The following is a 14699-nucleotide window of genomic DNA, read 5'->3' as shown; positions in this document are numbered from 1 at the left end:
GCTGTTGTGGAGATTAAGCAAGCTATTGCCCAGAGTTGCAGAGTGGGACTCCATGATTGGAATAGGCACCGAGGCGCGAATTATCAGGTCCGTGGAATATTTGAGCCCAAGACCCGCCGAGGCGGGGAATTGAACCCTGGTCCCGGGCTAGACCTCTGCATCAGGGTCTGCCGCTCTAATCATTGAGCCACACTTCTCCACTACGACCTAGAAGATACTACCTGTTCATCTTCTGCTTGCTTAAGTAAGTTGTGATTTTTCTGATTTGATGTAGAGGTGGGTGAGCTGCTCGAGCCTGGTTCTGGACCAATGTCTGACTCAGACTCAGCACCTGGTTTCATGTAGGGTTACCACCTCACTCCATGTCACCACAGTCATTGTTTCTGTTCCTTCAGTTTAAACCTACAAATCCTTGATTTCAGATGTGTCAATCTAATTAACATAATGGTAACAAACTAAGACTACAACAGCCAGAATGCATTAGGTCGCCACATTAAGGACCAGGACTGGGAACAGTGTATGTGATGACATGCACTGAGCTGGCAACACTAGTTGCTGGGACTTGCGAGCCAGAATATAGCTGAGTTAATCATAGCAAGTACTGACCCTTTCACTCCTTACTGCAGTTTTTAAATGAGAAAAACGTATACTTATTTTCTTCTTTACCTTTTAGTTGTAATAAATATCACTCATTGTAAATAAAACAATCTAATGTACTAAATTGGAAAAAAAATTTAAACAATGTTTTCATCTAAATGATCTTTACCATATTTGTACATGGCATTTATGCTGAGGGACTAGCACAGGTCCCCCGTTAGCTACAAGTCATCTTTGGCCTGAAAATCTGACTTGGTACAAGGGGCTTCTAAATGTTCTTCACCGTGATGTATGTGAATTAATGGTAAAACTAAAACAAAGAAAACACATTGGAGAAAACCAAATCATGGAAAACCAATTTTAGGGAAGTTGATAACTAAAGAAAATATTTTGAAGGACAGATAATTTAAGAAGATACAATTAAATCAAAAAATACATTCATATAAAAAACTGTAAAAACTAAACAATATAATTTTAGAAAATGTAGAAATTATAAATTCTGCAACTTAGAATACCTTAACAATTGAAACACTATTGTACTCTATATCAAATCCCAGTTATAGAATAATGTTTTAAAAGTTTCAAAATATACCCCTTTTTCCTAGAGTTCCAAATAATGGATAGTTTTTCAGTAATATGTTTCTGAATGAAATCATTTTTCTATAAAATAACTTACAACTTTCTCTCTCTCTTTTTCTCTCTCCCCATATATTTAAATGTTTTACCCATGGTCTTTCGAGGTCCATGCTGCCCATTGGGGCTGTGAGACATAACACATGTTGTCTACCCTGAGTCCTCAGAATTCTTTATTAACAAACCTACCCAAGCGCATATTGCAATATTGCAATTATTCTTCACTTCTTGGTTGACCCCCTGATTACATTGAACCAATACAACTTCTACATATTACATTTTGAGTTCTGCCAACTATCAGTTGAATATATTCCCTTGGCAAACGCTGTCTCCAGTGTGTTAATGTGATCATGGAATGCAGTTAGGTTGCTCTTCTATTTAGAGGAGGATTCTTAGGTCTCATGATGGACAACCGTTTGTTTTTCCTCACAGCCCCCAATGTGTGGCAGGTTCCTCGAGAGACTGCCAGGCAGACAGTCACTGTCCATGGATACTATAATAGTGAGGCACATGGGGTCTGCAAATTATGAAGCAGAAGATGGGGATGGATTATGTGGCAAATGTGATCAAACAAGATGTATGTGGAAAATGATACAGTATGAGCATTCCATACCTCCAGTGATCTTAGGCATGAGCTTAACATTCATGTGCCATATGTCAGCGTTTGAAATGAATCTCATTTTGTGATGGCTAAGTAGAGATTTAATTTGTTTTGATATAAAGATGGATTTGTTTTTTTTAGCTTCTTCTAAATAATAATGTAATGTACTTCTTATTTTCACAGATAATAATGTGACTTCAACATCAAGTGATACTTCTTTGAATGAAACCAGCGTACTCAACAGTACAGAAGCTGTTGGTCAAGGAAGGACAGCATCGCCAGCATCTTCCAATACAACGGGACAAGGTAAAGATGTGTATAGCTCAAAGTTACTTCAATAATAATAATGATACTGTTTTATGTAGCACTTGCTAACAGAGTTTTGATATGTTGAAGTGCTGTAAATAACAGGTGATACTGCTTACTCATTAATTGGTACTCACTTTATTAAACTCACAAGTACCAAACGGGTCTACAGAGGTTGCAACCTGTACCTTTTAGTTTACACACGTCAAAGATGAGAGCACTGAACAATCTCACTTGGTACTAACTACAGCAGGCTGAAGGACTTTTTATGCACTGGATAAAGTGATAGTTTGTCTATATCTGACCTAACTTTACTTTATGCTAGTTTAATCTTGCATAACTTCCAGTATTTCACATTGCACTTGTGATGCGTAATGCCCAAGATGACACAAATATGCCATGTTGCATAAATGATATTTGGTTTGGGTAAAAAACATTGTAGGAACATTGCTAGAAGGTTTCCCCAAACATAAGTATTTATTGCACGCACTGTTGTTGTCAGATAACGTTTATTGAGTGAAATTCATTTCAAGTTGATTTTTCACCATAGAAGAGAGTTTTTAGTGCACAACCCATTCTGCTTTTACAAGCAAAGTGCAAAATACAGCACATATAGTAGCAATATTCTCTTTCTGTGCTAAAGACTCCTCTCTGTTCTCTGTTGAGTGCTTTGTCATTTCAAATTTGGATTCTGGATGCAAAACATATCTCATTCTTTTTCTTTGATTTTTTGAAACACTCAAGTAAGTTCATTTCAGTACTTTGCAAACTATTTGATATTTGAGAGAGGACAAAATCACCATTTACTTTCCTCTTTGGCTTCTTCATTTTGTTTGCTTGTTCCGGGGTGGCCTGTAGTTTGTAACCAGAGAATGCGGTGCAGGCAGATGTGGAGATTAAGGGAAAAAAGAAGGAGGAAAAGGGGCATTGTGGGTGGTAGAGGCCTTGCAATATATTTACTCATTTTCTATGTGGTTTTTCATCAGATTTTTGTTTATGCTTTGGTGTTTTACTGCTTGCTGCCTAGTCTGCTGATGGTTATTGATGTTTTTGTAATATATTTTAATGGATTTTTCACATTCTTTCTGCAGATGAGCCAGAGCTATTTAAGGGGACCGTGGATATCTTTAAAGTCATGCGAAATATAGTTTATTGCTGTGGGCTTGTGGCTGGACAGTAGCTCAAGGAGTCCTGTCCTGAGTAGCCATCTATTTTTCTTTATTCTCTGATGCCTTGGTCTCCATGAGCCTGTCTACCATTTTGTGTTTGTAAGTGAGCGAGATGGTTGATTAGTGTATTGGAGGAATATGCCTCTTTTGACATGATCACTCCCATTTTTTGTGGACTGATGCTGCTGATTTTTTTACTCTTTGCACTGGAATTCTGCTGGCAGGCCCCAGTACATGTGTTCTGGCCCTTGAAACATGTCAAAATTGGCTACACCCTTAATTGGCATATTTCACAGACCTATAAGTCACTAGTATATGGTACAAACTGTACCCAGGGCATGTAAAATAAATTTTATAAGTGGGCTGCAGCACCTACTTTGCCATTATTATTTTATTATTATTATAGTCATTTGTAGTGTGCAACGAATCCTCCCCAGGGGGATCTCTCGGCGCCAAAGTAGCAGTCACCTAAAAAGAAACAGAATCTTATAACAGGCAAGTCTTGAGCAGTTTCTTGAATTGAGGCAAGTTGGAACAGGGCCGGATCTCATCAGGGAGACTTTTCCAATGGACGGGGGCTAGATAAGAAAAGGCACGACCACCCATTTTGGCTTTCCTGATTCTCCACGTGCAGAGCAAGTTGCGATTGCTAGATCTCAACTGACGCACGCCTTGATACAACTTAAGTTTCTTTTTAAGGTAGGGACATAAAAACAGTACATAGAAGCTGGAAAACTGCTCGCTTTCTAATAGGAAGCCAATGCAGTTGACGTAGGAGAGGTAGAGATGGGGTGCGTACCGGTTTATTGAGAGCAAGGCGGGCTGCAGTATTCTGAACCACCTGTAATTTTGATAATAGGTCTTCCCTGATTCCGACTAGTAGAGAGTTACCATAATCCAGTCTGCTATCGAACAGTGACTGGATGAGAGTTTTCCTTGCCATGAGAGGGATCCAAGGGAAGATCTTTCTTAACATCCGCATTATTCCAAAGCAGGTGCCTGACAACGTCTTCACATGTTCCTCCATAGAGAGATTATTGTCAATTCTGATGCCTAAATTCTTTGCCCATTCTTTTGGTGAGGGAGCCTCCCCTAGTTCTGATTGGAACCATTCTGCCATCCTCTACAGTGACAGTGTAAACATGATTTCAGACCTGGTATTGTAGTCTGACTGTGGCAATTTAAAAAGTGCACTTCGACCTGTCAAAATAAACCTTTTTGGCAGGCCTAAAAATTCCTTTTAAATATTAATAAGTCACCTCTATGCAGGCTGAACTGCCCAAAAGGCAGGGTTCATGGTATTTAAAAGAAGGACATGTGGAAATTTAATATTGCCCATGTCCTTACTGGGAAAAAGTCCCAAAAGCTTTTTTTGCTGTAGCAAGGCTGGCTGTTCCATAGGAAAACACTGGGGCGCAATATTATATATATTAATGCTATCTCCGGGAAGAAAACCACCCGAATTCCATTTTTAGACTATATGCAATATTTATAAAAAGCCTATTTCAGTGGTGAAGTCAGTTTTTCAAAAATATTAAGAAAAATGTTTTTTAATAGCTACCTTTCCTCTGCCTAAAGCCTCTGGAAGCTAATTTGGACTATCCTCCAGCTGCAGCCATCTTGAGTGCTTAGCCCTGAATGAGGTGTGTAAACTGCTCCCAGACCAAGAGATAAAGGGGTAGGCACACAGGCTGTGCACAAGGAGAGAAAGATTTCATAATCTTGGATTTAGGTGGAGACGGGCACTGTGGGATTGTTTGCAGTGGGGTACACATGAACTGCTGCAAAAATGGCCCCAGAGAATTTTTCCCTATTGGTGTTGGAGGAGCCAGGGGTCACCCTTACCCACAGGCTAGTGAAGGCATACAAGTTGCACCCATGTGCATCCTCTTCAGAACATTCTGGACCTGTGGAAAAAACAGAAGAAGGCCTACATCTGCTGTTTGAGACCTGTGAGGACACCTGAAGGGCTGGGCCTGCTTCTGCTTGTACCCAGGACAAAGAAGTGGACTTCAACAGTCAGTTAGCCAACCTCTTGTTAGACTACAGTGACACAACAAGCTGCTTTTAGCTCTTTCACAGAAGATTGCAGCTGACCAGTTCCAACTGGACCTGCCCTGGACCTTGCTGGTTGTTTCTGCTGGAGTGGTTTTTAACTCCAAAGTGTTGTCCTGAAGACCAGAGTCCCTTGGCTGTGCCAAAGTGTACTCCTCCTACCATCCTGAAAATCCTGGTACTTAAACACCTCTTGGCTCTAAAGCCCTCTGGAAAATTGGGACAGATCCTCCAAGTAAATTACACCAATGTGTATTGCTGCCGGGTTGATCTTATCAGCAGCAGCAAATCCATCTCGGTTGGACCTCGAAGGTATCTTCTTCAGCTACAGTTTGTAGCCTTGCCCCACTGGAGGAATCCGAGCTCTGGCTAAGTGACTAAGTCCTGCCGGCAAGAGAACTTCCCTGGGCATGATTTTTTTATTTTACCACTAGAGTTGTTCCCACCTAAACCAACGGCTAAACCAGGACCTTGTTCAACACCTATCCGACATCGTGGAACCCCTCTGAAGGACTTTGACTTCCATAAAAAAATACTAAGCCCTAGTGTAAAGCCTCCAACCAGGTCAAACCCAGTTGGTGGACAGGGACCACTATGACCACTTGGCCTCAGTTGCTGCTTAACAATTTTTGTTTTATTTTCATCTAAAGCCTTAAAACCTCATATCTCCAGATCCTATTATTAAATTTTTGTCAATTTGGTGGAATGATATTTTTATTGTGTTGTGTTTTTACTTCTTAGCTGTTTAGGCACTTCTAACTACTTGACACATTTTCTTAAGAGAAGCCTGTCTGCTCTGTGACCTGGTCACCAGGTATTGAACTCAGGTTTAAATTTCGGAAACCATTATTTTTACATTTTATTTGATTAATTTAATGTGAGTTTTTATTTTGCTGTGTTGTTTCCATTTCTCTTAGTTTATTCTTTTTGCATTCTGCTTTATTGATGGTGTGTGGGCCTTTGGAGCAGGCCTTAGCACATTTGGAGTATACATTTGTGAAAACGCTGCCCAGCAACGCTACATTTGTTAGTTGGTGGTAGGTGGAGGAAGTGGGTTAGGGGAGGCAAATGTGTCTGTCTTTCTCCTTTATGCCTTCTTTCTTGTCCAGGCATGTGCTTATCCATTATTTATTTATATAACAGTGTGTCACTCATTGGCAGCCATTCTGTCTTTGTTCTCAAAACCTCTTAGCCGAGCCATATCCTCCATTTTGTGAAACCAGTATGTATCTGATAGGTGGGCATTTTGTCTATGTTCTTCTCAATGCCTTCCTCGCTAAGTCGTATGCTTGTGCATCATTTTGCGAAACCACTCTATTGGTCTGAAGGTTTATTATTAACCATTTTCTACCACTTTTAAAAACCTTCTGCTGGGAGCACTGTATATTATATTCCTTTGGGAGTCCGCAGACATTTTTGCTATTTTTCCCTTTTTTTATATATATTTCTTGTTGTTGTGCAGATAGGCTGGTTGTAGTCTTTTAGGTCTTGGTTATTATTAATTAATTAGTGTAAATGATTTTAGCAAGCATTCCCCTTGCTCTCCTAGGTCCATTGGGCCCCGGAGTGGCACCTGATTTTATTTCTCATTTTGAGAACTTTTCTCGACATTTGCAGCAATGTTGATAGCTCCTGTTGGGCCATGGTTATTATTCTTAATTAATTGAATCGGTTTTGCCAGACTCCCTATTGCTTTTGTAGGAGTCTCATAGACCTTGGAGAGGCACCAGATATTTAATATTTATTTTCCTTTAACATAGGCTGCTATGGGTGTTATGTCTGACTCAGTGTATCAAGGGCGTTTTACTATTGAATTTGGATTTTAACATTTATGTTGATTTTCATTTATTTTTCTCTAATAATTAGTTGTACCCCCTCTCTGTAAATGTTCTGCTAGCTCTTTTCCCAATCTCCATGTCCCGGTGTCTTTGCACACATTTTGGCCATACTATTAAAGCCTCGATGTACTTGGGATCACTGAGCGCGCTAATAAGGTCCCTACTAAGCCCTTATACAGAAGGTTCGGACCCAGTGGAATTCACCTTCTATGTACTGCAACATATGTTTGACCAGTAAAAGTCTATAAATGGTTATATGCTACAAAGGAGAGAAGATACTACTTACAGAGCTATGCAATGGATGTCGATAGATGGGGGCTAATAGAGTGACTGGGCAAAATGCCCTCACTGTGTGATTTTCATACAAGAAATCACCTAGGAAAATTGTCCCATTTGAGTAAAGTTGAAGAAGCATTTACCAATGTTAATGAAGAAACAGCTAGTTTGGCAAGCATCTTAATACTTCATCTAGATACAATAGCAGGCTGCAATACGGGAAACTGACCTCTGGCGATATCTGTCACTAAATAATGACTCTACAGTACACACGTCTGTCTGCTTCATTCAGTTTTCAGCACTGGATAGCTCCACTTATAAAAATTGAACTCCAGGAAACAGGATATGTTGAAGAGGAAAGTCTGCGACTTCAAAGGCAGAGGAGAACTGAGGTGCTGTCTTCACCAACAGCTGTAAAGCACAATGGTGGCTCCAGTAGCATGCTGCAATAACAGCCCCAACCACTGGTAAAACAGTCACCATTATAAGTCAAACCCTCTGCTACAAAACCAACACCAGTAACATCATTACGAACATCCTCTGTACTGGATTGTTTTTGGGAAGTTCCAGGACATGCATCAGCCACACAAATGGAGACAACGTAGATGCAGTCAGCTTAACTATCACCATATATAGAGAAAGTAATTACAGTAATACTTGGAGGACCAAAAAAGACACCCATCAGCTCCAATCCCTTTGATCCATTGGTATGGGAACAGTGACCAGAACTCAGGAGTCTGACAATAAACTCTCTAACTTGCTGTGTAGCCACCGTGCCCTCTGGTTGGAATTTCAGTGTAGCTGGAGCAATTTGTCGCTGTCAGAATGATGAGACTGTCACCTCAAACCATGGAGACACTCTTCATGATAAAAAGGATAAGCATTCTCTCTATGAAATGTATCAGGCTCCACGAGACAAAACACTGGATGAGGGTAATTTCTCAGCCATCACGAGTGACTGTCCTCCAGAGGATGTCCCTGAACAAGAAGATACATTGTACATACTGTAATTAAAATGTAAACGAAAAAGTAACACATCACAATGTCTGCTGTAAAAGAGTGAACAGGACTTCTTTTCATTGTTTGGTGTGCCTAAAGATATAAATAAACAAAAATGGTTCAGGGGACTCAGTGTGGAAGGCACATGCAGATGATCAAGAACACAGTTGTGTTGGCCTAGTGACTGAGTCCTGACAAACAAAGACAACTAAATCAACATTAGGGTAATCCATACACTTCGCAATGAACAACGGTCTCTAAGTCTGCAATGGGATGCTGCCATTTCCTGAAAGACCCAGAGGCCTACCATGCTTAATGTTTCATTCTCTAACTTGGCTGTCAGTGAAGATTACAAGCATTGAATTACTTATTGATGTGACTTTCATGGAAAAGAAACAAACAGATAATACTACTCAGGTTTGGAAATGGGTGACTGGATTAATTAATTAATGCACAATTATTAATGGAACACACGAGAGAACCTTAGCTATACCTGGTACTTAAAATGTTTGGGCGATCATTCTGGTTGGATGCTTCTTCGTGTCTCTAGGAGTGCTACTTGATTGGCCTTTGGCTAACGGTAAGCCGGCATCTGTTTGTTTTTCTCAGGTCACTCAATTTACACTGCACGCAAGTCTCAATTTCTTTTACTTTTTTGTTCAAAATGTGTGTTTCTCGTCAGGAGAAAATAAAATCTGCATGTCTCGTCAACAACATCCAGGATAAGGACCCATCAATGGATATCTACTTCCTGACACAAAGAGACGCACCCTTATGAACTGGAAACAGGTGATTTCTTTGGAATAATCCGGATTAGTGGTTTGTTTGGGAAATGCAAAGTGAATAATATGGCTTACATGATAAGTATAGCTGAAACTTGCTTTTTTATGTTTTGGTTGATCAATCATTCAGGGCAGCTGCAACTAGTTGTCTGGTTGCCTGGGAGGGCTACTAGATTGGTCTTTAGTTAATGGTACTTACACAAGTTTAAGCTCCTTACTCTAAGCCCTTGTGCATCATGTTTAACTAGATTCTCAAATATTGTCCTTTTCAATTCAACAGATCTTTTTTTTCCAGGAAACTCAATTTTGTGTGACGCGCTAGCGAGTAAATTGAGGAGAATATGCTGATATGGCATCATTGCTAATACCAGAGTGGGACAATGAAAACTATATGTGTTTTAAAGAACATGTCAGAAAACTTGGAACCTATGTGTCAAATTATGTGTATAAATCATCAGTCCTGAAGAAGAGCGTTCTCCCTTTCAAAACACATATTGGCTGGCTGAACTTTTTAACTCAAGGCATTAATAAATATGTATTTTTAACAGTACTCTGAAGATTTGGTGTGAAATATTTTTGAGAAGTATGATCAAAAAGAATTATAATAATATAGAGGCAAGATTGACCATACATCTCATTTTGCTGGACTTAACTTTGATATGACCAGTGGGGCTGGTTTGGAGGTGAAGGCACCCAGCCAAATACACCTAACCCCGAAGTTTCCTGCCTGTTTTTATTTGCTGAAGAAACCTCCCAACCAGCTGTGGCTGGCACATGTAAGCATGGTGGAGCGATGGGGTGGGGCAGGGCACAGCAGGGGGAAGTCGACAGACAATGGAAAAGGTGTTATTTATTTATTTAATTATACCTATTCTGTTGACTTCCCCCTACCCCCACCCCGTCCCACTGCGTTTACCTGTTCCAGCTGCCGCTGCTCCCGACTTGTACACAGTTGCATAATAATTAATGTTTTGCCTTTAACTTATATAACAATATCTTTGTTATGTTAAAACATATAGGAGAATTGATTTAGTAACTGGCTGTCATAGGAGTATTGTGTTAATCTATGGTGCACTCTGTTTTGGATTTGTCACAGTGTGGTAAATATTTCATTACCGGTACTATTTTTTATGCGGTAAAGTCTAGTAAGAATAACTCAGTAAATATAAGAGGCAGAATCCGTGGTATTAGAGGTTTTAAAAGGCTTTATTCCTATACAAAGGAATGCAATTCGAATTGCAGGCTTCTATTCCATCACCACGAAAGTTCAGGAAGGAAGGGCATACATTATTGACAGATAAGCAGTTTTATAGAAAAATGCATTACAGTGAAACAGATGCAAGAGGCGTAACAGCTGATAATACAGATAAACTGCGCATACGTAACTAATAGAGGCGGTCATATGGGCGTAATTTAATAAACGTCATTATACATGATGTCACAAGTGTGTGGATCCATTAAAGAATCCTGCAATGTCAGCAGAAATATTTGGCAGAGATGCGCGCGCAGCCGCATGACGTGTGATTGACGTGCAACTAGAGGGTGAAGGAGACTTGACATTTAGCTCTACATGTGGAGACAGAAGTCTGGGGGTCATGTCAACCTAATCCCAAATCATATCTAATATCCTATGTTTAAAGAACTGTGTTATCCAAAAGGAAAGGTCTCTAGGATAGAATCTATTCTATACTGACTGTTAGTGCGTGTACAAGCGTCTAAATGTCTACATGAGATGCGAGGGGGTAGGAATATTCCATGGTAACGGGGCTATGAATTACTTGCATGTGGACAGCGAGGCCTGGCCCTTTGCACGGTAGATGGAGGAATGTTTACCTAAACTACTAGACAGGAATGCATCGGATGAGGAGCGGAGTAGATAATCTTGAAGGTGAAATACAGTTTTTGGCAGGCAACAGGCTGGATCAGGCACCGTTAGCCGCGCAGGGAGTAGGACAAAGTTCATGGATACAGATGCAGGCTCAGACTGGAGCTTTCAGAGGCAGAAGTCAGGAAAAGGCTTGATGACAGAATTCTGGGCCTACTCGCCTGAATCTGTAAAATGTGGAAAGTGAACCACATAAAGTCGGTGGCCTTTCATACTTAGGAATGGAATATCTGACCCATTCATGGCGGATCTGAAAGAGGACATGTTGACGGTGGACGCGCATATATTTGCGTCTTCAAAACTGGAACTGGAGGGAACATACATGTACTTATAGCATGCACATGGAGCCGTTGGGGTCTACGATAGGGGACATAACTGATCACAAAATTCATATTTCCTCATTCCCTCCTTGTCCCCTACGGACCCTCAGGAGATATCGATCTTCATCAATCCATCGATCTGTTCATATAGCATCATTTGTTCTTCTTTCTTCTTCCGGGATCTTGAACGAAAACTTGGATGTGGGATACACGATGTGGCACACAGACCACAAATCGCTGGCCCACATTGTAGACATAAGCAGCAACTGAATAGTATGAGAAAGCCAATACCTAGGAAGGATAGTATTCTCCATCCCCAGGCTGACAACACGCCCCAGAACCAACCGGACCAAGTCCAGGTGCCTGGACTCTGGTGTATCTGGCTTACAATCTTATGAAGGCGAGTTATGGCTTTATATACTGACGGTGAATTTTCTGGTATGAAAATGCAGCAACTTGATCCGATGACCCTACAAGCTCCGCCCCTATCGGCCAGGATGACGTCAAGGACAAGACGATTTTGAAGCACAACAATCCGCATAGCAGACTGCTCTTCTGTTAAATTGCCTAAGGCGGAAATAGTTTCGTTCACTACTGCTTCAAGGGTTCTGGTTAATCTACGTATCAGCTTACTATTAGTGACTGTACCTATATAGGGAAAGAAACCTTTATTGAAATCTGTGTATTTTTCCCATGCTGTTTCAGTGTAATCGACAATTGGGAGATCTCTCTGCTGTCTATTGTGTACTAAATGGGTATTTCTGTGATAATCAGGAGGAGCTAGGAAAACAGGTGGTAGAAGGAATGCTATGTAACAGGTACCATCCCAATCTAGAGGTAGACGTATATATGCAGTCTGGCCACATATGAAGTAGGAATGACGAGAAGCTCTAAATGTAGACTTGCCTTGATCACTGAATTTTATTACAGTGGTGCATTTACTATGGCCCATGTGTATGGAACCATTCTTTCTTACACATAATTCCCCTTTTACTGGGAATACTGACATGGCGGGCAAGATTGGTGTAGCTTCAGATTCAACGTTCAGGATCATGAGGTTAAGTGTAAAATTACCTAATCCATATACTTCATTTTCTAGATCAGTTCCTGTTCTTTTGGGAAGTCCCTCCTTGTTAGGGTAGCAGACTTTAAGCAAAACTAGGTTCAGGTTTCCCCATACCCAGTTGTCTTGATAAACTGCGGAATTTGAATCTAGGGAATTAATCAAACTAAACCATGCTCCACAGGAGCCATTGTGTGTGAACGGATAGGGAAAGAGGGGCAAAACTCCCTTGTAGTTCTGATAGGGAGGGAGTCGGCCACATATCCAACAATTTGTGGCATTGCTGGTCTGATGGGAATGATGTAACATACTAATGAATGTGTTATTGCGCAGCGCAAATCTATAGGACAACTCATGCGGAGGTAATTCGCTAAAAGAATGTTCTGCAGTTACATTGTAAACACGCTTAAGAATAGGGTAATACATGTGCAATAGTATGCTGACAATGATGATCAGAAGACTTAGAAAAAACAAAATTAATAATGTTACTGTGCAGTGACTACGAAGTGATTTACAATACGCATGCTTCTTAAGCTGCATCTGTTGATTTCTTTCTCTATTCCGGTCTAGAGGATACATGTCAGAGACAAATTCAACCGATTCACCTTGGAGAGGACTTAAACAATCAAATTGTCCGACTTGCTAGACCTTAACTTCAGTTTATAAAGTTCAGAGTTTGTTAATTCAGCCAAGGGGAGCTTTGAGTCTGTCTGTGAGGGAATGCAGGGCTGAGCGTTCATACTAGATGGTAGTCCATAAAATTTCTTGATATGACTCGAGTGCAACCACCCTTTACGACCCTCAATCTTCACGGCTGTCCTTGTAGTTAGTAGAACCAATTTTGGCGATGTCCATCTAGGCTCCAGTTGTGTCTTTCGGTCAAAATTCCTGACCAAAACCAGGTCGCCAGGAACCACGTCATGGGGCTTCACCTCAGTATTATCGGGAAAAGCTGCGGCTACCTGTGAACGACAAGATTGTAGTGCAGACATCAAGGAAGCCAGGTAATCTGTCAGCATATTACAGTCAACATCAGTGATTTTGCGAGGTATAGGCGTCCCCCACATATTTGGTGGTCTACCGAAGATCACCTCGTACGGGGATAGCCCTGTTCGAGAATGTGCTACCATTCTCATGTAAAAGAGCGCAACTGGTAAGGCTACTATCCAATCGACACCTTTTTCTCTACATATTTTGGACAATCTAATTTTCAGAGTTTGATTATGGCGTTCCACGAGACCTGCTGCCTCGGGATGTCGGACACAGTGAAATTTCCATTGGTAGCCTAACAAAAGGGAAACGTGTTTCATTAATTCGGATGAGAACGGCTGGCCGTTATCTGAGTAGACAACACGTGGTAAACCGTACCGTGGGAAGAATTCTCGAACTAACTGTTTGGCAGTAGTCGGGGCAGTGTAATCTGAAACCGGGTAGGCTTCTGTCCAACGGGAAAGAGCACAGACAACTACAAGAACATATTTGAATCCTCGACATCGTTCCATCTGGATATAATCCATCTGGAGGACTTCAAAAGCATGATCGGGAGTTTGAAATCCACCCTGCTCTACGGGGATGCTTTTACCTGGATTAAACTGACAACATATCATACAGGTACGAACTTTTTGTTTAGCTGCGGCTCGTAAATATTTGTTAAACCAGATGTGTTGAATGCTGTCTAGCATAGCTTTTTCTCCTAGGTGTGCTGGACTATGTATGGTGTTAATGATGACTTGAACCATGGAGTCGGGAAGAAACCATATAGATTTTTCCTTCGTCATCCATCCTTGATCCGTTTGGATCCCTCCTAATTCAGTCCATTTCTTTATTTCTTCTGGTGTAGCATGTGTCTGTATGTCAATTACATCAAGGGCGGGATCCTTAACTGTCATGCAATGTGTTGGTGTCGGAACTATTGTCTTTGTCGTGTCAGTTGTGTGAGTCTGATTCTGAGCAGTCTGTTTAGCTGTTCTGTCAGCTAGGTCATTACCCTGAGAAATGATATCGGTAACTTTTGTGTGGGCTTTGCATTTCATAATCGATATTGCAGTAGGTAGATGAATCGCGTCTAATAGGGCTTGAATGAGGGGTCCGTGTTGGATGTGGGCACCGTGAGAAGTTAAATAACCTCTCTCTCGCCACAGTACGCCGAAGTCATGGACGACTCCGAATGCATAA

General features: G+C 40.9%; 1 protein-coding gene across 2 annotated transcripts in view; it reads left to right on the top strand.

Annotated features, from left to right (window-relative positions):
- The window catches only part of EMCN (endomucin), a 672183-nt gene that overhangs the window by 487005 nt on the left and 170479 nt on the right, over window positions 1-14699 (top strand). For both annotated transcript variants that reach the window (XM_085635882.1, XM_085635891.1), the window contains exon 5: window positions 2015-2137. In XM_085635882.1, the coding sequence (XP_085492008.1) occupies window positions 2015-2137 (123 nt within the window). The remainder of the gene's footprint in view (window positions 1-2014; window positions 2138-14699) is intronic.

The sequence above is a fragment of the Triturus cristatus genome, chromosome 2_1 (assembly GCF_964204655.1).
Source record: "Triturus cristatus chromosome 2_1, aTriCri1.1, whole genome shotgun sequence".
Classification (NCBI taxonomy): Eukaryota; Metazoa; Chordata; class Amphibia; order Caudata; family Salamandridae; genus Triturus; species Triturus cristatus.
The sequence above is the reverse complement of the archived record's forward strand: the minus strand, read 5'-3'. Positions and strand labels throughout refer to the sequence as shown.